Source organism: Serinus canaria, chromosome 6, assembly GCF_022539315.1.
Source record: "Serinus canaria isolate serCan28SL12 chromosome 6, serCan2020, whole genome shotgun sequence".
NCBI lineage: Eukaryota > Metazoa > Chordata > Aves > Passeriformes > Fringillidae > Serinus > Serinus canaria.
Window position 1 is genome coordinate 34517279 of NC_066320.1, and position 25119 is coordinate 34542397.

General features: G+C 52.5%; 1 protein-coding gene across 10 annotated transcripts in view; it reads left to right on the forward strand.

The window, feature by feature from the left end:
- Positions 1-25119, forward strand: part of JAKMIP3 (Janus kinase and microtubule interacting protein 3) — a 61138-nt gene that overhangs the window by 11892 nt on the left and 24127 nt on the right. For 8 of the 10 annotated variants that reach the window (XM_030241277.2, XM_030241279.2, XM_018910490.3 and 5 more), the window contains exons 2-10: positions 9899-10042; positions 10889-11071; positions 12178-12675; positions 19390-19605; positions 21204-21323; positions 22133-22279; positions 22698-22829; positions 23301-23336; positions 24717-24776. In XM_030241277.2, coding sequence (XP_030097137.1) covers positions 10937-11071; positions 12178-12675; positions 19390-19605; positions 21204-21323; positions 22133-22279; positions 22698-22829; positions 23301-23336; positions 24717-24776 — 1344 coding nt within the window. In that variant the 5' untranslated portion in view covers positions 9899-10042; positions 10889-10936. The remainder of the gene's footprint in view (positions 1-9898; positions 10043-10888; positions 11072-12177; positions 12676-19389; positions 19606-21203; positions 21324-22132; positions 22280-22697; positions 22830-23300; positions 23337-24716; positions 24777-25119) is intronic. The other 2 variants (XM_030241280.2, XM_018910497.3) reach the window with 1 other exon arrangement.

Genomic DNA, 25119 nt, shown 5'->3' on the forward strand with positions numbered 1-25119 from the left:
CCCGGCCACATCCCGGGCACATCCCGGGCACATCCCGGGCAGCCCCGGCCGGGGCATGGAGCGGCTGCGGACGCTGCCAGCGGCTCGGGATGCGTATCCCGGGCAGGACCGAGCCCTGCCCCGGGCTGGCAGCTCCCGGAGGGGCCGGAGAGCCGTGCCCGGTGCCAAGGGCAGCTCTGCCGTGCCGGGGCCGGTGTCGGGGCCGGTGCCGGGGCAGGCGGAGCTCCTCCCGCAGCAGCGCCGGTACCGAGGCTGTGCCGGAGCCGCTCTCCCGTTCCGGGCTGTCCTCGCCGGACAAACCCCTGTGCGGCCACGGCCCGGGGCTGCTCCAGCCCTGGCACCGGGGGCTGTCTGCTGCGGGCTCACAGCTCCGTCCGTGCCCCCGTGCCCGGCCCCGGGACTGCCGATGCCCGGTGCCGGGCTGCAGGTGCACGGTCCGGGGTGCAGGTGCACGGTCCGGGGTGCAGGTGCACGGTCCCGGGGTGCAGGTGCACGGTCCCGGGGGTGCCGATGCCCAGTCCCGGTGTGCAGGTGCACGGTCCCGGGTGTAGGTGCACGGTCCGGGGGTGCCGATGCCCGGTCCCGGGGGTGCCGATGCCCGGTCCCGGGGTGCAGGTGCACGGTCCGGGGTGCAGGTGCACGGTCCCGGGGGTGCCGATGCCCGGTCCCGGTGTGCAGGTGCACGGTCCCGGGGGTGCACGGTCCGTGGTGCAGGTGCACGGTCCCGGGGGTGCCGATGCCCAGTCCCGGTGTGCAGGTGCACGGTCCCGGGGGTGCACGGTCCGGGGTGCAGGTGCACGGTCCCGGGGTGCAGGTGCACGGTCCGGGGTGCAGGTGCAGATGCCCGGTACCCGGGGTGTAGGTGCACGGTCCGGGGTGCAGGTGCACGGTCCCGGGGTGCAGGTGCACGGTCCGGGGTGCAGGTGCACGGTACCAGGGCTGCAGAAGCACCATCCCAGGTGTTTGTTCCCTGGAGCTTTTTTATCTCCTCCAGCACACCGAAATGGATGTCAAATCCAGAGGAATTTATGCAGGGAGGAGGGAGCTGGGATTGCTGAAGGAAAGACAGGAGGGTTCCCTTACAGCAGAGAACCTGCAGGTAGGACAGGGACACAGGAGCATTTCCTGAGCACCAGTAAAATGTGGCATTTGACACTTGAAAGTAATTCTAGTTCAGTTGAAATTCTGCCAAGATATTATTATCTCAACAGAAAAATGGTCTTGGGCTATTTCCAGTGTCTCTGTGGTCATTTCAATTGCAGATTTCGTTTTCAAAGCACATCTGAAGTTGTTATTATTGTTAGACATGTTTTCCTTGTACTTTTTAATAAGCTTTTAGAAGTTTTTAAAGCTCAGCATCTTTAGGAGCTGTGGTGTTGCTGATCCATGGGTGATCAGCCCACCTCCAGCTGCTGAGCACTGCAGGTGACCGTGGCCTGAGCTGACATCCCTGAGGGATGGAGCAGAATCATGGAATCATAGAGTCACAGAATTTATAAAGTTGAAAAAACCCTTGCTGATCATCAAATCCAGATATTGACCTACACCACCACCCTGTTCACCTCTAAACCATGTCCCTAAGTGCCACATCTGCATTTTTGGAACACTTCCAGGGATGGTGACTCCATCACTGCCCTTGGCAGGACTGCACAACCTTTTCTGTGCAGAAACTTTCCCTGATCGCCAACCTGAACCTCCCCTGGTGCAACTTGAGGCTGCTTGCTCTCATCCTGAGGAATGGAGCTGGGCTCCTCTCCTCCCGGCTCCTTGCCCCTCTCCTGAGCCTCTGGGCCATCCCCTCTCCTCCTGGCCCAGCAGGGCTCTCCCAGCTGTCCCCAGGACACCTGTCCCGTTCCACCTTGCACCAGGCAAGAGCAAAGCAGGAACTGTGATTTCAACACAGGAACAACTAAATGAGAAGGACAATGCTCTCCCCCAAAGGCAGAGTGCAGGCACCAGGGACTGCCAGCCCTGGCCTGCCCTGCCTGCTGCAGGTCGGGCTGATGGGCTGGGCTGGGCTGGGCTGGGCTGGGCTGGGCTGGGCTGGGCTGGGCTGGGCTGGGCTGGAAGGGCTGGGCTGGAAGGGCTGGGCTGACCTGACCTGACCTGACCTGACCTGACCTGACCTGACCTGACCTGTGGTGGCTGCTCTGGTCCCAGCCCCAGGGTCTCAGCTCCTGCCTGTTCCTGCCCAGTGATGGTTTGACCTCAGGAGCAGTAGAATGATGGGCAGCTGCTCCCAGGGTTTGTGGTGTGTGATCCCAAGTCAAAGATTCATCTTGCTACCGGAAAAATAATTTCATTTCCTGCCAGTGCCCACAGGGTGGTTTCTTGTTCTTGCATTAGTACAAAAAAGTAACTGAAACATCCTTTTCACCTACACAGTATCAATCATTTAATAACTTCCTGTTCAATGCCCTTCCAAAAACTCACAGAGCCTCTCTCTTCTATTACCTGGTCACACCTATTATGTTTCATTTCGGAGAATTTGAGTGGATTAATGAGCACCTACCATTTAGCTTTCTGCAGCATCATAGTGCTTTTCCTCTGATTTCCCATTTCCTGCCTCTGTAATACCTTATTTACATTGCTGTGTGCACTGCAGATGTCCTCAGTGATGACTTGATCTTTCCTCCTAAATCTCTGTGTGCAGGATATGTCAAATTGTATTTTTAAATGTAGATTATCTTGTACTTTCCCGGGTTGAATTTCGTGTTGCTAAGTTACCTATTTTTTCTTGTTTGAGGTTATTTTTTTTTTCCTGTCTTGTCCTCTTTCCTGATTGACCTACATAAACCTCTGTTATCAGCAGGATTTATGTCCTGCCCTTTACCAGGTCAGCAGTACACCCAACAGTGCCAGCCCCTGCTCTGAGCTCACAGCTGGGAATCTCCTCCCTGGAGCAGCAGCTTCTGTGTTTGGGTCCCCACTGTGACTGCAGCTTGTTTCACATCAGTCCCACTGCTCAGTCTCCTCTCAGGGTGCCCAGGGTCGGGTGTTGGGGTGCCCTGGCCAGGGCAGGGCTGGCTCAGTGGTCCCTGTGGGCCACATCCAGCTCAGATATTCTGTGATTCCACAGCCCTCGAGCAGTTACTCACAGCAGTGTCTGACCCTGGAGTGTCCTTGTGGAACTGAGATCCAGATTTCCATCCTCACCTCCCCATCACCTTTGGGCTCCAGGACTCACTGAGGTCACTCTGCTGCCCCAGAACAGCCTACATGTCTCAGCCCATCTGCCTGCTGGCAGCCTGGGCAGGGCGTGCTGGTCAGGGTGTGCTGGCCATGGGCTTCTCCCCTGGATGTCATGAGCCGTGGGAGCAGCGATCGGGTCCAGGCGGGGTCTGGAGCCAGATGGGCACAGCCCTTCCTTGGCTGAGGATCAGCGCAGTGCCAGAAGCCACTTTCCCTGATGTAATAAGTGCAGAAGGCCAAGAGACTGGAGAATCTGGAACTCAAATCCCAGATTACCCAGCTGCCACACTGACCCACTAGAGGAAAGGGCTTCTCTGCAGCTTCTCCAGCCTGTGACGGGAGCTGTTGGTGGCAATGCTCCCCCGGTCCATGGTGTAGCACATTTCACACGGGAAAGCAGGGCCGGTGCTCTTCCTGATCATCTGCACGTCTGAGGGGGAGATTCCTGCAGGGGAAGGATTCTCCAGAGGAGGCATCAGCCAGGAGAGGCCACCGGGAATGAGTCACTTGGCCTCAGAGGTGAACTCCAGGAAGTTAATTTTAGTGACCCAATGGTGAGCACAAGCAGAAGCAGCTGATGAAGTCCCTCTTTCCCCCCCCCCCCGTTTTTTTTTTTTTTTTTTTTTTTTTTTTTTTGTTAGTCTTGGTAAAAAAATCACAGACTGGTTTGGGTTGGAAGGGACCTCAAAGCCCACCCACTGCCACCCCTGCTGTGGCAGGGACACCTCCCACTGTCCCAGGTGCCCCCAGCCCCAGTGTCCAGCCTGGCCTTGGGCACTTGGATGGGGCAGCCACAGCTGCTCTGGGTAGATTGTTCAGCCTGGGGAGCTTGGACTGGAAATGTTCAAGTGAGGGTGAAGCAGCCTTTTCTTCCCTGGGCTCTGGGTCTGCCATGGTGCAAGGAGGCCTCACTCCCTCCTACTGATGCGTTCAGTGGAGCTGCAGGGCAGTGCTCTCTGGCCAGGCAAATTGACTCCAAAGGTCCATGCAGCATTCCAGATCAAATCAGCTTTGAACAATCAGATTACAGCTGCAAAGTCCTCAGCCCGTGCATGTGGTGCGTGCAGAGCCCTCCTGGAAGAGCTGCCCTGACCAAGGGCAGCAGCACGGGGTCACCTCTGTGCCTGGGGGCCTGGGTGCCTCCATACCCCCATGGGCACGGGCTTTGGCTGATGCCACACCAGTGCTTCCCGCTACTCTGAGCTCTCTCCATGGGCCTGCAGCCTTTTCCTTCCCACCTGTTGCTCTGTCCCTCCTCTGGAAACAGGAGCTTGGTTCTGCCAGGTTGGTCAGGGTTTCTGGCTCATCAGCTGGGAGGACATTTTGCTTCTAGGATTTTATTCACTCATTTTCCAGGGGCTGCTTTTGTTCTGAAATCCTTTTTATAGTGGATCTTTTCTGTAGAGTTGGAACAACTTATTTAGCTGGTGCCTGAAGGGGCTCCAGGAGAGCTGGAGTGGGGCTTTGGACAGGGACTGGAGGGACAGGACACAGGGAATGGCTCCCCCTGCCAGAGGGCAGGGCTGGGTGGGAGATTGGGCAGGAATTGTTCCCTGGGAGGGTGGGCACAGGGTGCCCAGAGCAGCTGGGGCTGCCCCTGGGTGCCATTGGAACAGTGCCATTGGATCACGGTCAGTAACAGGGCAGAGGTGGGCTGGCACTGGGAGGACACTCGCAGCAAGTGTCACAAAAAGGTCATTTAAACCAGGGTATTTAGTAATGAAAAATCAGGTTTGAAATAATCTGTTCCTCAGTTTTCCAGGCTGCAGAAACAGCTTTTCACCAGAGCCTGATGGACATCTCCCAGCTGTTTGCATTTGGGAGATTAATCAACTTTCCATTCAAATTCTTGTCTGTTGCTGGGAAATGTCAATTTTGGTCTTGATTTAGAGCTGGGCACACACCTACTGAGAAGTAAAACCCACTGTCAAATAGAAATGTGATTTTTGGATAGCCTGGTCAGCCTAAAGAAAGGTACCTACTCCTGTCAGTTTCTTGTCCTGCTGCCCAGATCCTCACAGCTGAATTTAATGATGATGAATCAGTCTGGAAATTAACCTTAATTCTGAAACCCAAAGCATAGGGGTTTTGTTGCCACTGTTGAGTCTGTTATTTTTCAAGCTCATTTATAAATTGAATAAATCCAAGAATTGAAAATCTTTTATAAGAGCGTAGCAATTAAATACTGCCTTTTCCATCCTCAAATCCAGCTGTGTTGTGTGTTGGTGCCGAAGAGGGTTGGAGAGGTAGCATTAAATAGTTATTTAGGGATGTTAATAACATGCTTAAAATGTTTCCATCAAGTGCTTTTGGATCGTGCGATGCCATCTGTGTTACAGTTGATTTAGTTAATTATACAGGCCTGGATTCCTTGGGAGAAGGGATTGCTCTAACAGCTTGTTTGTGAGCAAGAGAAGGCAGTGACACGCTATTAAACTCGTGGAATTGGCTCTGAAATATATTCCTCACTAATAGCCCTCCCCAAATTACTGCTGCAGTTTAACAGATCATTTGGATGGGTGTGTTATTGGAGCTTACTGCAGAAACTCCAATGGATTTTTGTACCTTAAATATTGGGGATTACCTGAGAAAAAGGAGAAATTACTTTCCTACCTAGTCACCTGTTTTAATTAATTGTTGCCCTTTCTGCAAATTAGCCCTTAGAGTTCCACAGTTAAGCAGGAGTCCTGCTGTAAAATGTCCCTGCTGGGATTCAGCAGCAATTGTGTCTGTGTTCAGAGACTGCCCTGGGACCCACAGGACCATCCAGTGCAGCCCTGGCCCTGCCCAGACAGCCCAGAATCCCTCCTGGGCATCCCTGGGAGAGCTGTGCAAGCTCTCCTGGAGCTCTGGCAGCCGCGGCACCATGCCCATTCCCTGGGCAGTGCCAGAACCCCCTGGGGATGAACCTTTCCCAAAATCCATCCAAACCCCTGGCATAGCTCCAGGTGTTCCCTATAAACCATAATTAGCTTCATAATTGACACCCACCTATGGTTTGCACTTGAAACAAAACCCCAAAAACCTGTGTGAGCCTCATGCTGAAGAACCAGAGGGTGGGATCTCCATCCCTGGCTGTGGCACAAACAGGGAATTTCACACACAAGGGGAGGATGCAAGTGTAGAGCTCACAAAGGACATGATCCACCCATCAAGGAGTTAAAGCCAACAACGGGGGAAGGATTAATCTTTGAGGAAAAATCCAGGTCAGTAGGGATTTGACATGTGTCTGTTACAGCTGCTGCTGGAATCAATCTAATCCTCAGCAAAACTTTGGCTAGACTTCCATCTGCAGAGGTGTCGGGGTGAGGGGTGGAATTATTTTGAATTTAAAGCAGATATTATATGGTGAGAGATAGGTTTTAGGGCTCACTTCACCCTGGGAAGCATTGGTTGGTTACTTATTTCCCTTCTGGAAATGGAGACTTGCTCTACAGCAGGCAGCTGTGGTACCAGGGTGTGTGCCCTTTGCAGTGTGGGGAGCCTGCAGCAGCATGGAGCCAGCAGGTGGGCTCTGGAGGTCTGGACTGGGTCATCCACACTGCTTGTGCTTTAAATAAAAGAATTTTATCTAATTAGTCTCAATCTAAATAGCACAGAGAAAAAAATTCTCATAGAATGTCCAGGGAAGGGAACAGAGCTGGGAAGAGGCTGGAGCCCCAGGAGGGGCTGAGGGAGCTGGGAAGGGGCTGGAGAATCCCTGAGGAGCTGGGCAGGGGCTCAGCCTGGAGCAGAGGAGGCTCAGGGGGCCCTTGTGGCTCCTGCCAGGAGGGGACAGCCGGGGGGGGGTCGGGCTCTGCTCCAGGGAACAGGGACAGGAGCAGAGGGAACGGCCCCAGGCTGGGCCAGGGCAGGCTTAGGGTGGGCACAGCAGGAATTTCCCCATGGAAAGGGGGCTCAGGCACTGGCACTGCCCAGGGAGGGCTGGAATCCCACCCCTGGAGGTGTCCCCTGGAGGTGGCACTCAGGGCTCTGGGCTGGGGACAAGGTGGCCATGGGGCACCAGGGCTGGGAGGGCTTTGCCAGCCCCAGGGATCCCAGCATTGGATTCTGCATGTGAACCCATGGGATCTGCATGTGACGGGAATGCACAACAGCACCCTGAGTGCAGGACAGCTCCTGTCTTGGCCTGCTCACTCCTTTTCCCATGCAATCCCAACAGGTTTCCCTCTCACCTTGCAGCTGAGGGAGTGATGCACTGGTTACATGGATATATGACAAATGTTTCTATGGATGAAGCCCAAAGCACAGTTCCAGCATGGGACACGATTGCATGGCTTAGCATGAAATTCCTTTTCAGAGCAAAACTCATTTTCTTGCATTTGGATCTCTAGGCTGGTGCAATCCTAAGTGGAACATGGATATTACTCGTATGAAAAAGTGGGAGCTCAGCCATGAACTGTATTATTTTCTTTCTATCATAGTATTTCAAGGTGCACCAGAGGCTCAAAAAGGTTTGTTTAAACTAATAAATCAGAACAATTTGTCAAAAACAGAGAACACCAGTGCTTGTAGGGCTGAGGCAGATGTTGGAAGTGTTCCATACTTGTAAGAACAGTGTTCTGCTTTCAAATATTGGTACCCTGGGTAGGGATTAATTCACTTATTTTTAAGCATGGTGAAACATTCATTTCTGCAGCTACTACCTAGAAAACACATTTCCTAATTAGTCTTGATGTCTGAATTGCAAGTCAGGAGGCAAAGGGAGCGCTGAGCCCTGCTCAAGGCAGCTCTGATGCATTATTGATGCTGTTTTCAATATCAAACATGCCAGGAATCAGATGCATAATCTATCCTCCCAGCATCAGAAATATCATGACCTTTCTGTTCTATTAAGGTGATGTGTCTGATGGCTGCCCCTTCTATGTAACTCACTGGAAAAATAAAGGGAAAAATCCCGGGGCAGGTGACTGTTTTCCAGGGAATGTCTCCTGTGCCCAGTGCTGTGGGGAGGGGGAGCTGCTCTGTGCCCTGTTGAGGGTCTGTGCCCGGGGACCTCCCGAGGTCCCCACATGTGCCCAGGGGCAGAGCAGAGCCTGGAGCAGCAGCTCTGTGTCCCCTGAACCCAGGAGGAGCCACCTCCTGCCTGCCCCTGGCTCAGCACAGCACACTGCCTGGGGAACCTTTCTGTGGCATGTTGTGCTCCAGGATTTGTGATAAATATTCTTTCAGGCCTGGCCTGGCAGCTGGCCCTGGGTCCAGCTGCCCCTGTGCCCAGACTGCTGCTGCTGCAGGGCCACACTGGTGGGAGCACAGGCCCCCACTGTCGTGGCTCCAACAATGGCACTTGTCCCCTGCACGCACACGAGGTCGTGGCTGTCACTGGGAGCTGCCGTGCCCTGCTCAGCCCTGCTTCCATTCTTACCCTGGGAACAACAACCCAGTGAGTCCAGCCCTGCTGGGGCAGCTGCCAGGGCTGAGCTCTGCTGGCCCCAGCACCACATATATACATACACATATATGTCTATAAATATATATACACACACACACCTGGCTGCTGCATCGCTCCTGGGCTCTGCCATCCTTCACACACTCACATCCCCACTGCCTCCCCAGACCCTCCACCCCTCAGAGAGAGCCACATTTGTGAGATTGGTGACATGGTTTAGTGGGCACGGTGCTCATTCCTGGACTGCCCTGTGCAGGGCCAGCAGTTGGAGTTCAAGGATCTAAGCAGCTGCTTAGCATGAAATGTGTCAATCCGTAACATTTTAAAGAAAATTAAAAACCTGTCACATTTTAAAGAAAATTAAGACCCTGATACTTGCACTGTAATTATCAGGATCTGTGCTCTACAAATTGACCTCAGACAGAATTCCCAGCCAGCAAACTCTGTTCCAGAGTACCAGCTCCTGAGTTTTCTTTTTTGTAACACACAGATGTAAATCCTCACAGCCCTTGTCTGTCAAAGGAATCCTGTTAGCAATTACTCCCTCAAACCCCTGCACCATTCAAATGATGATTTGTCTGCCATTCATGTGGAAGCAGTTAAAGCTTGTTGGTTGCTAACCTGGCTCACATTGCCTCTGCCTTTGGAGGGAATCCTCTAAGAAAATAATTGTAATGTGCACAAAGGGCTCATTTGCTGCAGCAGGTACAGCTCTGTGCCTGTGGCTACAGGCTGCCCCATTTTTTATCAGTAAAGAAAGGGGTTTTAAATCTCCATTGGTGTGTTGTGTCTGCTTGCACAAAGCAGCAAGAATCTTAAATGCAAAGAACATGTATTCATGTTACAGATTTCTCAGGCAATATCTTTAAAATTTAATTCATTTCTATTCCTTTGCCCTGTCAAACATGTTTTTTTGTATAGAAATTTCCAGGCTACAGAGTCAGGCACCAGCCTGAGAAACAGCAGAACTGAGACTATTTGTACCACCTTGGTTTGGACAATTAATTTCAGGAGTGTCATTTTATTCTCCCACTTGTTTCTCTAGGTCTCAGCCTCCCTCCTCCCCTCTGACCCAATGTCCTAAGTGATTTCTCTGGCTCTCAGCAGCTTTGCCCTCCCAAACCCCAGCCCTCTCCCAGCCTTGTATCCCATTTTTATGCCCCCAGAGCAGCTGCCTCCCTTGGCTCTCTTCTCCCAGGTAGATTCAGGCTTTTGCTCTTAGAATTCAAACCAGGCTTTTTTACTTACAGTGTTGTTGTGGAGGTTGGTTCTGTTGCCGTTTTGCTGCTATAATTCATGGTTATTCTCTCCTTGCAGGTGCCCTGACCTGCTGAGCCCCATCCCTGTGCCTGGGCAGGGACAGTGCCTCTGCTGTGGCTGGACCATGAGGGACAGAGCGAGGCACTGAGGGTGACCAGCCAGGAGCAGTGCTACCCACGTTAACAGGATTGCTTTAAAAAGGTTAGAAATGTTTTCCCAAATCTGAGCACTTTTTAAAGGAACTTTGTAGTATGACCATCCAGTGCTTCCATGATTCTATGCAAATAGAATAGAAATAAAATCTTCCCAGTGGTTGCTGCCTCTGAGCTGTGGCAGTGCCAGGGACTGGTGGGTGGATGACCCTCCTGAATTTCATCTCCTCTGCTCTGTGTAGGTTCCACATCCTCTACATTCTCTGAATTCCACATCCTCTGTGCCGTGTGGGTTCCAGGACAATAATTGTCCAGGGGGGAACAGGCCCTGCTCCCAGGGAAGAGGAGATGGGACAAGAGGCTGCAGCAGAGGAGGTTCAGGCTGGATATTGGGTTCACTTCTCCATGGAAAGGGCTGTCCAGCCCAGGATGGGATGGGATCCCTGGAGGGATGTAAAAGCCATGTGGATGTGGCACCTGGGGACGTGGGGGATGGACTGAATGGTCTTAGAGGACTTTTCCACCCCAGCAAATCTGTGATTGCACCCTCAGCCCGAGCAGAGCTGTGATTGCACACTCAGCCCGGGGATGCTGTGATTGCACACTCAGCCTGGGGAATGCAGTGATTGCACACTCAGCCCGAGCAGAGCTGTGATTGCACACTCAGCCCAGGGATGCTGTGATTGCACACTCAGCCTGGGGAATGCAGTGATTGCACACTCAGCCCGGGGATGCTGTGATTGCCCACCCAGCCAGGAGTGCAGCCCCTCCAGCTGACCCTTCCACCCCAGCAAAGCCATGATTGCACACCCAGGCGGGGATGCAGCCCCTCAGGTGGCCCTGGGGCGTGCTGGGTGCCGTGTCCCTGGCAGGTGACAGCTGTCCCTCCCTGCAGGCCCCAGAAGATGTGAGCAGCGCGCCGCGGGGCCGGGCCTCCCTCAGCATGGCCAAGAGGGGCTCCAGCAGCCGCGCCAGGGGGGACAAGCCCGACGCCCTGGCTGCCCTGCAGGCTGCCAACGAGGAGCTCCGGGCCAAGCTCACTGACATCCAGATCGAGCTCCAGCAGGAGAAGAGCAAGGTGGGCAGCTTCCCTCCCTGCGAGCGCATGCGGTGTGTCCGGAGAGGTCAGGGCTGCCAGAATTCTCTCTGCTGCTTCTCTTTCCCTTTCACGCTCAGTTCATTTGGGTTTTGCACTCCAGCTCCTCCAAACCAAGTGCTAACCCCCATGTGCAGTACTGAACCTCAGCTGTGCCCCCTGTGCTCATTCCCAAATTCCAAGGAGGCACAGCTTCTCCCTCAGCCTTTGGGAGAGGGGCAGCAATGGGGCTGGAGCCTCAGCTCTAAGAGCTTCCAGCTCCTGCCCTCAGATCACTTCTCAGCCAGAGCGTGGAATATTCATTTGCTTTTCCCCAGTTCTCCAAATCAGTTTCCACAGATAGACTTTGGGGGTTTTTGGTTCCAGAACAGAAATGTGTTGCTGTGCAGGGACAAAATGATAGTTTGCATTTTCCTGTGAATTTGCATCACTACCAGGCATTTTAGACTGTGAATCTGACACCCAGGTATAAGTAAATAGAACATCTGTTGATCCTTTTGCTGTGCAGCAGCCTTTGCAGCTTTAAGGCTGAGGACTTTGTTTTCCTTCTCCCTGTCCTTCACAGCCACTTCTGGCCATGGCTTCTCTAGAGTTTATGGCATGGTTTTAAATTGAAACATCACTTGAGCCTTGTGTGCTCAGGTACAGTCAGTTATTTCTGCTGAATAATTCTTCACTTAAAAACCATCTGGTAAAATGCAGCTCTCTGGGGCTCCACAGGAGCTTGCACAGAGCTGCTTGTGCCCTGCCTGTGCACGTGCAGGTTTGGCCTGCCTGCCTGAGCAGGCCACGGTGATGGCCTTGGCATCTGATTTTTTCCCTTATTTTGGGTGTAATGTGCTGTGAGAGCTTCTGCAGAATAAAGTAAGGAGTCAGACTTACTCAGAAGGTGCTGACTGACTCCTGAATGTGTGTTAAAAATGAGCCTGCAGTGAAAGAAAGGTCTTTGCTACCACCAGTTTGTAGACACAGATGTACCAGCACTGAGGTGTAATACTGTAAATCATCTGCACCATTTTTAAATATCATGATGTGTATTCATTGTTTGGTTGATTGAAAATACTGTATTTTTTTGGTTTTCCTTATAGGTCAGCAAGTTGGAAAGGGAGAAAAATCAGGAAGTGAAGCAGATCAAGGAGCACGAACAGCACAAAAGCACAGTGGTGGTCACAGAGCTCAAAGTCAAACTTCACGAGGACAAAATGAAAGAGCTCCAGGCTGTCCGAGAAACCCTTCTGAGGCAGCACGAAGCTGAGCTGCTCAGAGTGATAAAAATCAAAGACAATGAAATCCAGAGGCTGCAGACGCTGCTGAACGCCGTGCGGGACGGGGCCCCCGACAAGGTGAAGACGGTGCTGCTCAGCGAGGCCAAGGAGGAGGCCAAGAAGGGCTTCGAGGTGGAGAAAATCAAAATGCAGCAGGAGATCTCCGAGCTGAAGGGGGCCAAGAAGCAGGTGGAGGAGGCCCTGACGATGGTGATCCAAGCTGACAAGATGAAGGCGGCGGAGATCAGGAGCGTGTACCACCTGCACCAGGAGGAGATCACCCGCATCAAGAGGGAGTGCGAGCGCGAGATCCGCAGGCTGGTACGTGCTGCTCCCTGCTCCTCTGGCCCCTGCTCCTGGGGAAATGAGCAGGGCTGGCCTCTCTGGGGGACTCTGGGGCTCGCTCCAGCTCTGTTTACATTCACTACTAGAAAGGGCAAAGTGGTTTTTGAAAGTGTGAGGATGTTTTGTGAGAAACTTCTTTATCCCTGTGAGCACCTGTAGATGTTGTTCTTATTAAAGGTAGCAGGAAGAGCCCTCAGGCTGCTGGCTGGGCAGGGGAATGCTACCACGGCAGTGTGTCTTGGGTTATGCCTCTATTTGCTCACCAGTCCTTCCCTCCTGACCCACCATGGTCCCTCCCTTCCCCTGCCTTTGCTGACTCCCGTGAACACCCCATAGTGAGGCTCACACAATCCCAAATGCTCTTTGTCTGCACCCCTGAGTGCTGCCCACACAGCAGGGCATGCAGGGGGAGCTCTCTCAGTGCCCACCCTGGTGGCTTTCCCCAGGACAGGGCTGGCTCTGCTCCTGTGTGGCTCCCACCTGAGCAGGTGGCTGGGATCTCACCTGGGCCTCAGGAGCCCTCTGGGTGTGGCTGCTCAGCCTGCCCTCACCCCTGATCCTCAGCTGCAGCAGCTCCACTTTGGAGATTTCCTCTGGCCAGTGGGACCTGGCTCGGAGCTTGGAAGGGTGGGGGTGCTTGGGAAATGGGGAGATCCCTGTGGGAGAGAGGGAGGGAGGGAGCTCCCTCGCAGGGAAGGCTGTGCAGCAGAGCCTGGCAGGCCAGCAGCACTGAGGAGCTCGGGGCGTTCATTGCTGCTGTCCCAGCCCCTGCCTTGTGCCCCAGACCTGAGCCCCACAGGGCTGCTGCCCTGCCCCGGCCTGGGGACACAGCCATGCCCTCAGGATGTGTGTCTGGGCCTTGTCTCAGTGTCTGTGTGGTGTCACCATCACACAGCCATGCCCTCAGGATGTGTGTTTGGGCCTTGTCTCAGTGTCTGTGTGGTGTCACCATCACACAGCCATGCCCTCGGGATGTGTGTCTGGGCCTTGTCTCAGTGTCTGTGTGGTGTCACCATCACACAGCCATGCCCTCGGGATGTGTGTCTGGGCCTTGTCTCAGTATCTGGGTGGTGTCACCATCACACAGCCATGCCCTCGGGATGTGTGTCTGGGCCTTGTCTCAGTGTGGTGTCACCATCACACAGCCATGCCCTCAGGATGTGTGTCTGGGCCTTGTCTCAGTGTGGTGTCACCATCACACAGCCATGCCCTCAGGATGTGTGTCTGGGCCTTGTCTCAGTATCTGGGTGGTGTCACCATCACACAGCCATGCCCTCAGGATGTGTGTTTGGGCCTTGTCTCAGTATCTGGGTGGTGGTCTGTGTTTGCCATGCTGCCTCACAGCCTCAGTGTCCTGGCACAGACCCACCCAGGCCTCTTCTAAGCCATTAGCCCTCAGCTGTTTTCCAAACCCTAAGTAAGTGTAAAATGCCCCAGGAGCTCGCCGCCTGGCCCCAGATGAAAGGCTGGCAGTGTGACCAGTCTGCAGAGACCCCCTGCAGGACCCCTGCCCTGGAGGATGCTGTACAGCATCCCCTGAGCCCTGACCCCAAAGGGCCTGGCAGGGACTGGCACACCAGCACTGGAGTGTCCCCTGCCTTTATTTAGCCTCCTCTTCTCTCAGACTTTCGGCTGTTAAGGCTTTTTTCATAGATTATTTTATTTTTATGAAGAGGATATTGAAAATAATTTACAACCAATTGCTCTATTGATGCTGTTCAAATATCCTGCAGAGTAAGTACCTTCTCCTCTAACCATCCATCACTGGTGCATTGATTTCACACAGCACAGTGAATGGGGGTAATGGGCATCCTAAATAAACCTGCTGCATCACGTGGAAGGTCCCCACTAATGGCCTTTAATGTAGAAGCTGTAAAATAAATATGGTCTTAGTTACAGGGAACAGAGTGGTTCAGTGGGATGTTATCTAAACTGCCTTTGAAAATCAAACTTTTGAAAAGTTCCTGCTTGAAGGAATCAGATTGGCTCACTGCACCAATGACTTTGCCTGATGCCATGACTTTACCTGATACCATGACCTTCCCAAGCCCTGAGTGCCTCCTGGATGCATCCAAGTGCTCTCAGCTCCATGGGCTCCACCTCAGTTATTTGGGTGGGACCTGGTGGCTCCTGGCACCTTGTGGGGAGGGCCCTGATGTCTGGGGTGCAAGGCTATGCAGTGCCCTGGTAACAGAGATCAGGGACCCACTGACTCAGCCTCAGGGCATTTTCTGTGCTTGCACTGACTGCAGGCTGTGACAGGAGCAGAGGGAACGGCCCCAGGCTGTGCCAGGGGAGCTCAGGGTGGGCACAGCAGGAATTTCCCCATGGAAAGGGGGCTCAGGCACTGGCACTGCCCAGGGAGGTTGGAGTGCCCATCCCTGGAGGTGTCCCCTGGAGGTGGCACTCAGAGCTGGGAACAGGGCTGGGATGGACACAGCTGGGACCCCAGGGTCTATGATTCTGGGTATTCCCCAGATTCACCCCCAGCTCCTCACTGCAGCCATTCCCAGGGCCAGGGTGGATGCCAAAGGCTCCAGCCCACTCCCATGGTGCAGGGCTGGCAGCTCCCAGCACTGCAGGCAGCACAGAGAAGGCAGCTGGGTGGGTTTGGGTGTTTCTGGGTGTGCTCAGGCTGCTCTGACCCCGGTGCTGTGCTGGCCCACGTGGCTGCTGCTGTCTGTGCCTGCTCAGGCTGGCTCAGCTGGCCCTGGCTCTCAGCCTCAGGGGTGGCCCAGGGAGATGAGATCCCCCTGCAGATGGTAATGAGTACCTGTGGCAACAGCCTCCTTTGGAGAGAATGTCTCATTTTAGCCAACCGTCCCTAAATTTCAATTTGTGCATTCTAAACTGTCTTAAAATACTGCATGGCTGTGTTTAATGATGGACAGGAGCACTCCTGCTTAGTGTGTGCACAGCCAGGGCAGCAGCCTTCAGCCTGCAGTGTTCCCCAAGCCTTGTGGCTTGCCACGTGGGGACCAAAATTCAGTGTGGTACAGAGCATTTAAACTGTAATTAACTCTGGGTTGGTCAGGAGGGAAAAGTTCTGCACAGCCATGTCCACTGCAGCCTCCTCACTCCTATCTCCTTCATCAGGGGACTGAGAAATCAGAAAAACTGAGGAAATGGGATTTTCTGGAGCCTGAGAGTGGTTATTTTCAATCTAGATAAACTTTAGTTGATTATGAGCAGCAAAAGCTTTAATAACCTGTGCCAATCCCCCGTGAGACCTCTGGACACGGAGAGCTTGACAGCTTCTCATGGCAGTGCCACCACACAGCCAAAGAGGGGATCAGGGCTCTGAGCAGCACTCTGAGCTCTGCCAGACTGGTCAGTTAGTGAAGATGTCTGATGTAAAGGGTAGGAAGCTGAGTTTTTAAATATTGATTTTATTGGTGATTGATTTAGTCTTCACCCTCTGCTTTTGACTCCCTTGTGTGTTGAGAAACCCCTATATCTGGGGTTACAAAGGTGACTCAGCACCTGACAGGTACACACATGTTCAAGGTGAATTGTTCCTTCTTCCACCTGGGGATTTTTAGTCATTTGTGGTTTGACCCTCATTTACCACAATTTTCTTCCCCAACTAAACCTGGGCTGAAGGATTTTGTTGCGTATAAAAACCAGACAGCATTACTCCTACGCTTAGGAGGGTCAGGAAACCTCATTCTGAGGGGTTCCTTTCATGTCTCTCAGGCCAGCTTTTAATAACATTTTCCCCTGTGGACCTAAAGAAGGAACTAATGTTTCCTGGGCTGTAACCACACTGTTGTTGTGCTACAGCCCACCTAACACAGGATATGGGCTTGGGCCTCTGGGAGAGCTTTTGTGGGGTTTGTGCCTCCAGCAGGAGCTTGGCACAGCCCGTGCTCCATTCCTGATTCACCAGTGGCACTGCTGGCTCCACTGGGCTTCACCATCTGAGCTCCCAGCTCCCTCCCAGGCTCCCTTCCAGGGCCCTGTGCTGCTGTGGGGTGCCCAGGACAGGGAGGCAGTGGGGCTGGCTCTGCAGAGGGAGGGCACAAGCAGGGTGTGTGTCCCCTGTGCCTGAGCCCTTCTCCCAGGGCTGGCACACCCAGGGCCACCCTGTCCCCTCCCACCTGGGCAGCTCATTGCCAGGTCCCAGCACCCTGGCAGTCCCATCGAGGCTGGCACAGGTGTCCTGCCATGTGCTGTGCCCAGACCATGGGGAGACGTGCCTGCCATGAGCAGGGATCCTCCTCTGTGCCCCCTGCCTGGGGGGATGCCTTTGATCCCAGGCACTGGCAGCTTCAAAGGCCATTTCTGACAGCATCAGTCAGCTTGCAGGGCCCCAGGAGGATTGCAGGGACAGATGCCCCAGCCAGGACCCTCAGCCTGGGTTTGAATGAGGATGGCAATAATAACTTTAATAACAGAGTCAGGGCTCCAAGCCTCGAGCTGCAGGAGCACCGAGGAGCAGCACATCTCCCTGAGCACGGCTGCTGCTCTGTAATTGGCACCAGCTGTGCTGGGGCTGCCTCCAACCAGCAGACACATAAATATTCATCAATATCCGTGCAGCTCTGCGTGCAGCGGGCGCCTGCAGGTGCCTGGGTGGGTGCTCCTGCACTGCCGCCCCTTCCCCGCTCAGGAGCACCAGGGTGGGAGCAGGGAGAGCAGCCAGAGCCTGGTCCAGCCCAGCAGAGCCTAGCAGAGCACCAGTACAGCCCAGCATGAGGCCAGGCTGGCCCTGCCCGAGGGCAGCGTGCCCGTGGACCCGCAGCGCTGCCCGTGAGTTCTGGGGCCCTTGCCCTGCCTTTCCTCCCTCTCACCCCTGTGCTGAGGCACTCCTTCCCTTCCATCTGTGCTGTTTCCACACTGTCTCTGTTTGTAAGTGGCTGCAGGCACCAAACTTGTGCATGTGTCATGTATGGGAATTTGCTCGGGTGAAGGAAGATGTCAATGCTGGGGTTTGCTTGTGGTCTATGAAGGTTATGTTTAGGGATTTTTTTTTTTTTCTGGAAAACAAGCCATTAGTGAAATGCTTTGAAATATTTTGTGTTTTCTCATCTCTTTGCTCCTCCCAATTTCACATGTTGCCTTTGTTGTAATGTCTTTGTTTCTATATAAATAATAACCAACTCCCCAATATTCTGCTTATTTTAAACAAATAATCATTTGATGATGTGTTATCTTTTCACCTGTGCATCCATTTAGATTTCTCCTCATTTGGCATTTAGCAGAAAGACCTCAGGTGCTCTGGAGCACCTGTGTCTTTGTTTCATTCCAAGTCAGCAGATGCTGCCTTCATGGTCATTTTTGGAAGGATCATTAGTCAGTGGCACCCAAAATCCCTTTCATTTGCTCCATTTTGCTTTCCTGGTACCTGAGTGAGCTGCCAGCACCTGCCCTCGTGGACCACCTTGGCATTTACTGCAAACAAAGTCCTTGGAGTGACTGTTGATTCCCTGTGTCATTTTTTTCCAGGTTTGCAGACAAAGCAGAGATAAAAGTATGAACACAGCTCTTAGAAGGCAAAATGTTCTTATTTGAAACAGGCCAGGTTCAAAAACTGATTGTTAAAATTAAATGTCTGAAATCTCAGAAACTGATGGCAAAAATCTTGTGTTTCTGGAGTCTGAAAGCAGCTGGCAGTCCCCTGAGGGCTGGGTGGGATTGCTGCCTTTCTGTGCAACCCCTGTCCCTTGGGCTGTGCCCACTTCTGCAGCCGGGGGAATGTGCCTGGGGGTCCAGTGTGGGCAGCACCCCGGCCCAGCTGGGCTGGGATCAGCTGGGCTGGGATCAGCTGGGCTGGGATCAGGCATTCCTTCACTGGGCTGGGATCAGGCATTCCTTCACTGGCAGGACCCAGCCCCCCTGGTGAGCTGCCACCAGACCTCAGGGGTTGGATCCTGGCTGATCCCATGGGATGTGCACAGGCAAACAGGGAAGGAGAGCGCTAGACGTCACTGGGCATTTGTCATTTAAACACTTTGTAATTTTGCACAATGTTTATTATGTGTAAGTAAAACCTCTCATGGAAAAGAAATTGCTCACAAGGGAGACCTTTGGACAAAAAGAAATTTTAAAAATTCGTATTTCTTCTAAGAATTTTGAAAATTTAAAGAATACTGAGGTTTCAATATTTTTCTTTTAAAATTATTAATCCGCATTTTCTAGAAGTCACATGCAAGCAAAACACTGCAGAATCACTGAAGTGTTTGAGTGAAGCAATGCAATGTGATGCAAATGTTCAATTTTTGTGAAGATATTCTGAAGTGGTGATAGGATTTCAGGCTGTTTCCCAATATTTCACTGCCAGCTGCCTGCCAAAGGAGGGATTTCCTGCTGGGTGGCCCTGGAGAGGGGCAGTGCTGTGCACAGTGCTCACTGTCACTGTGGTGGCAGGGCAGTGCTGTGCCCAGTGCTCACTGTCACTGTGGTGGCTGGGCAGTGCTGTGCCCAGTGCTCACTGTCACTGTCACTGTGGATGGCAGGGCAGTGCTGTGCTCACTGTCACTGTGGGTGGCAGGGCAGTGCTGTGCACAGTGCTCACTGTCACTGTCACTGTGGGTGGCAGGGCAGTGCTGTGCTCACTGTCACTGTGGTGGCAGGGCAGTGCTGTGCACAGTGCTCACTGTCACTGTGGGTGGCAGGGCAGTGCTGTGCTGCCCTGGGGTGCTCGGGTGCTGCTGAGCCCTGTGTGACTGTGTTCTGTTCTCCTTGTAGATGGAGGAGATTAAGTTTAAGGACAGAGCAGTCTTCGTGCTGGAGAGAGAGTTAGGGGTGCGAGCCGGGCATGCTCAGAGACTGCAGCTCCAAAAGGAGGCTTTAGATGAACAACTGTCCCAGCTCAAAGAGTCTGACCGGCATCTGAGCAGCCCCAAGCGGGAACTTCCTTATGCAAGTGGTGCAGGAGACGCTTCAGATCATTCGGGAAGCCCCGTAAGCACTTCCACGTGGTTTCACCTAAATGAGCGACCAAACGAGTGGCAGAATCTTGATGAGTGCACCTTGGAGCAGGAGCTGTCCCATGGCTGTGCAGGGCTCCTGAGGCACCTGCTGGTGCTCTGGTTTTTGTGTGCCCAAACCCTTGAGATTTCCAATCAAAGCTCGCCATGGGAGAGCTTTTGCTTTCTGTCCTTTTGTTTCCCGGTCGGTTTGGTTTGGTTTGGTTTTGTCCGCAGGGTGGAATTGCTCTGTTCTTTCTCTCCTTTTCCTCACTGTACCATGCTCAGCCACCCGCCTTAGTTTGACACGACTGCCAACAAACGATGCAAATGCATTTCTCACCAAGCGCTGTTTGTGTGCAAGCTCTCGGAGGCACGGGCTGGGGCTTGGGGAGCAGACGTACGAGGCCAGTTCCAGAGGGGACGGGGAGGGCAGTGCAGGGCAGCACGGACCCTGCAGCCCCAGGGCAGCCCTTCCTGCTGCTCACTGTCAGCAGGACACAGAGCGAGCCAAATGCCTCCTAACCTATTCTCTGCTGTTTATCCTCTGCAATAGCCAGAACCTTTGATTGGAGTCACCCCTCCGCAGTGGCTTTTGCAGTGTAACTCTGGCCCCTCCCTGCTGGGGCCCCCCTCTGCCCAGAAGAGCCCTCGGGTAACTGCCCTCGTGCCTCTGACGTGTGCAGGTCGTCCTCATTGCTGATCCTCATCAAGATTTCTTTTGTGACAGCCTCGATTGTCTCAGTACAAGTGTAAAACTTACACCTGAGCAAACCAATCTGTTTTATTCTTTGGCCCAAGCCTCTCCTGCACCTGTTGAATGAGGAACCCTAGACCTCCCAAAAGTGCCACCAGCACTTTTTTGTGGGCACTAATTTGCCTCTCTCTAGTTCTACTCAACTTCTGCCAAAGACCAGAACAAGTTGTAGAGAAGGGGAAAAGTCTGTCACGTTTGTCAGGAGCTGTAACTCCTCTGATTCTGAACAAGAACACATCTACCTCTATCTCTATTCATTTCTAATTTGATTGACGCATTTTCACTCAGATAAAGTGCTACCCCTGTGGCCTTATGAGCAACCCTTTAGGACCCCATAAGGGCCACAGCTTTCTGGAAGAAGAGTTTATTCAATTCATAATTGCATGGATTTTCCCCATTCAGTAATTTTAATTCCAGTTTCTTATGACCAAGTCCTCAGAGTGGGCGATGTGTCTGAAGCTCTCAGTTCAACAGTGGCATCATTGGAACACGGCCTTCAGTTCTGATATTTTCTGTTGTTTCCAAGTTTACCATTTGTAAACTTTGTGTTTGCACATTTGTATTGTCACATTTGTGACGTTGTATTTGCATATGCATATACACATACATATGCATATACATACCTCTGCATTTGCATTCTTTGTTACATTACCACTCCTGACTTTCCGTCGGTGTCCCCCTGCAGCTTTCCATGGTCAGCTGGGTTCCACGGGTTACACTCTGTCCCGTAACGTTTTATAATGTTTGGGTTTGGGATAAGGAAAAGTTTGAGCTTTGCCATCGTGCTCTTGCGTGCACACTTATGAACAGTTATTTGCAGTTGATCTTTGTTTTAGGAACAGCAGTTGGATGAAAAGGACGCCCGGCGCTTCCAGCTGAAAATCGCGGAGCTGAGCGGGATCATCCGCAAGCTGGAGGACAGGAACGCGCTGCTGTCGGAGGAGAGGAACGAGCTGGTGAGTGCAGCAGGGCCAGGCCTGGGGACGTGTGCCCTGTGCCAGGAACACCCCGGGGTTTGCTCCTGGGCTGCCCTGGAGGGGCTGCCTCCTGCTCAGCCCTCTGCTCGGGCTGGGCCGCGCCGCTCCCCTCTTGGCTCGCCCAGCAATGGATTTTTAGGATGGCATTAGCTTGAATTATGTGTGTTTCTTTTTAAAAATAAGTACATTCCCCACATTGAACATTTGCTGCACAGGCAGGATATCTTACTGTAACCAAAGCTCTCTTCACAGAGAGCAGCAGGCGCAACTTTCCCAAGGATTTCTCTGAGGAAAAGGCAGTGAGAACCTCAGAGAAAATAATTCTTATCTCCACTTGCTGCTCCTGTTGTTTGGCACATGTGGAATGTGTGAGGAGATTGTTTACCGAAAGGGATTTGTTAATTGGACTCTGGTGGTGGTTGTTTAGATTGATGAGCCAGTTAGGTCAAAGCTGTGTCGTGACTGTCTCCAGACGGTCATGAGTTTTTCTTTATTATCTTTTTAGTATAGTTTTAATATATAGCATTAGTGTAATATAATATAGCTTAATAAAGCATTTGTTCAGCCGTCTAGAATCATTAGAGTCAAAGCACATTACTCCTGCCTCAGGGGCTCCCTACAATATCTTCTCATGTGGGAATGCTCTCTTCCCAATGGAAAATCCCAAGAGTTTTTTTCAGTTCTGCTTTGCATGAGGAGAAAATACTTCTAGTGTGATAGTTACAGAATGTAGTTAATATATTTGATGAAAAAGCTCCAGAGGTGTTATTTTCCTCTTTATCTTTCAGTTGAAACGTCTCAGAGAAGCAGAAAGTCAGTATAAGCCCATTTTGGACAAAAACAAGCGCCTCAGTAGGAAGAATGAGGAGCTGTCACATGCCTTACGTCGAATGGAAAATAAACTGAAATTTGTGACACAGGAAAACATTGCCATGGTGAGTGCCCATGCTCCTGGGAGAGCATGGGACGTGCAGCTGCTGGGGCTGAGCGAGTCTGGCATTGGCCCACCCCTGCAGGTTCCATGGGAAACTCTTCCATCCTGGCGAGGTCCCTGCCAACCCAAACTAACCTGGCATTCTATGGTTCACCTTCAACTTTCCTGCCAGAATCACCTCATCATCCCTGGGAAATCTGCACCTGTGACCCTGCCCCTCTCTCCAGCTGGAGGAGCAGGACCCTCTGGCACATTTGGAGCCTGGATGTGAGGCTCAGCAGAAGGGGGGGTAGCAGGAGATCTGCCAGGGCAACCATTAGAGAGATGTTTTTTACTTGCTGTAAAGGGAAGGGCCAGACAAGTCCCTGGCCAAGCCTCCTGATAATTTCTTCCTCTGCCCTGTGGTTTTTGGATTCTAGAGGCAAAGAGCTGGAGCAATAAGGAGACCAAGCTCCCTAAATGACCTTGACCACAGCCAAGAAGAAAGGGAAGTGGATTTCCTGAGACTACAAGTTATTGAACAGCAAAACCTCATTGATGAGCTCTCCAAGGTAAGATGGGAGGCTGCTGCTCTCACATAAGAGTGCCCAAGGGCAGAGCAGAGGAAGTCCAAGGAAAGGGTGCCTGAGGTTCTGGGAGCTGGTGGGCAGTGGGCAGCAGGGGAGCCTGGCAGGCATTTCTGTGCTTAGGAGTAATAGAAATTATCTGTGGTGTTTGGGAAAACTCTTTCCCTCTGCATTGGCCTGGCCTGACAGAATCATGTCCTTGCATGTGCTGGTGGCCCGGTCTGGGAGGGAATCTGTCCGAGCTCCTTCAGCTGGACACACCACCAGGGCTGAAGATTCCTGTGTACAGGGAGGGCTCTGCAGTCCTGGGCTTGGGGTTTTGCTTCCTTCTTAACATGTTCTCTGTCCTTGGAAACAGAAAACACCTAAATCATGATACTTTTCCCGAAAACAGCTTTTATTTCTTCCCTTTCTTTTTAAGCCTGTTCAGTTACTGACATTGTTCTTTTCCATTAGACCCTGGAGACTGCTGGCTATGTGAAGAGTGTCATGGTAAGAGTGACATTAGCTTCCCCCTCATCTATGTATGCTTTAAATTGCTGTTCATGGAAAGCAGGCAGGGTACAATAGCATTTATTCTCCCTTCCATCTGTGTTCAGCAGTGAGCTGACCCAGGGGTTTCCTCAGAGCAGATTTTGTATCAGCAGTTGTTCACCAGAGAAAAGCACAGCAATGGTGGGCAAGAAAGCTTTAATCCCACCACCTGTCCTGATGGCCAAGGGCAAGTGTCCCCATCTCCAGGGCAGCTCTGTCCACTTGGAATTGCCTTTTTTCTCACTCTGGCTACCCCTGGCTTTGTGTGACCCACAGCAGGCTGTGCTCAGCCCTGCCCTTGCCCCATCCCTGTGCTGTGCTGAGCTGTTTGGGGTTCCAAACTGGGATGTTTGGGGTTCCACCACTGATGGGTATTGATGGGATGTGCTGTTCCCACTGCCAGGCAGCGAGTGTTCGATTGTCCCTGGCCTGGGATTGGCCACCAGGCTGAGCAGCAGCCTGTGTCAGTGTCCCCAAGGTCGCCACATCCTTGTACCCAGGGGAAATGGAGCAGCTGAGGGTTTCCTCTGTACAGCTTCCCTCTCTGCACTCCTGGGCTTTGCAAGTCCAGAACAGAGACCTTTTTCTGAGTACTGTAAAAAATCAACCTAAAACCACAAAGAGGAAGGAATTGTTCCCTGGCAGGGTGGGCAGGCCCTGGCACAGGGTGCCCAGAGCAGCTGGGGCTGCTCCTGGATCCCTGGCAGTGCCCAAGGCCAGCCTGGATGGAGCTTGGAGCAGCCTGGGGCAGGAGAAGGTGTCCCTGCCATGGCAGGGGTGAAAGGAGGTGATATTTAAGGTCCCTCCAACCTGGAATTTGATTATTTTATAATTTTGTCTGATTGGAAGAATTGTTGGCAGCAGTAAGGGCTCAAACCTTACTCCAGAGGCACAGGAAACCTGCAGATCCTTAGAGAAGGAGCTGAGCCTGGAAGTGCAGAGTTCCTGCAGTGCGTGCAGTGTGTTGGGTGTGTGCCCCTTCCAGAGCCACCAGCAGCCGACAGGGGCAGGGACAAGGACAGGGGCAGAGCCAGGGCAAGGGCTGCGGAGCCATGGTCACCCAGGGAGCAGCTCCACGGGTCACCCAAACTCTCAGCACAAAGCTTATCACCAGCTTTATTGTAGCTTGATTTTCATGGACATAAAGAGCAATTTCTAGTTGTCTGTGGCAAAGCTGAAAGATGTTGGAGTAAATAACCCCGGCCTGGTGGTGGTGTGGGACAGTGGCCAGCAGGGACATTCCTGTCTGCTGCTTCCCCAGTGGCTCCTTGTACTGACATGGTTAATTTCAGTAACTGCTCTCTGAAAACAGCTAACACGTGTCTCTGACTCTTGCAGGAACGTGATAAGCTGCTAAGGTTCAGGAAGCAAAGGAAGAAAATGACAAGAATTCCTAAGGTAAAAAACAAAGCCTTCCATCGTGACATGCTGATGGACAAGGCTGGGGTGCTCAGGGCACCCCAGGGCCATGGCAGTGTTCTCCTCAAGGGTCTGCAAGTGGGTACTGAACTTCAGTGTGGGTGATGTAGCTCAAGGACATTGACAGACTGCATTGGGATATTCAAGGGGGGCTGGGGACCTGTTAGCATTGAGCATTCTGAGCCTTTTCATGCTCTGCATTTATCCTGGGGGACTCTGCTGGGATGTGGTTGTCTTAAGAGCAGACAAATTTTATGAATTAACACATCTCCAAATGATCTTCTAATGGTGCTGCCTGAAAACATGTGTACATAGTAAATAA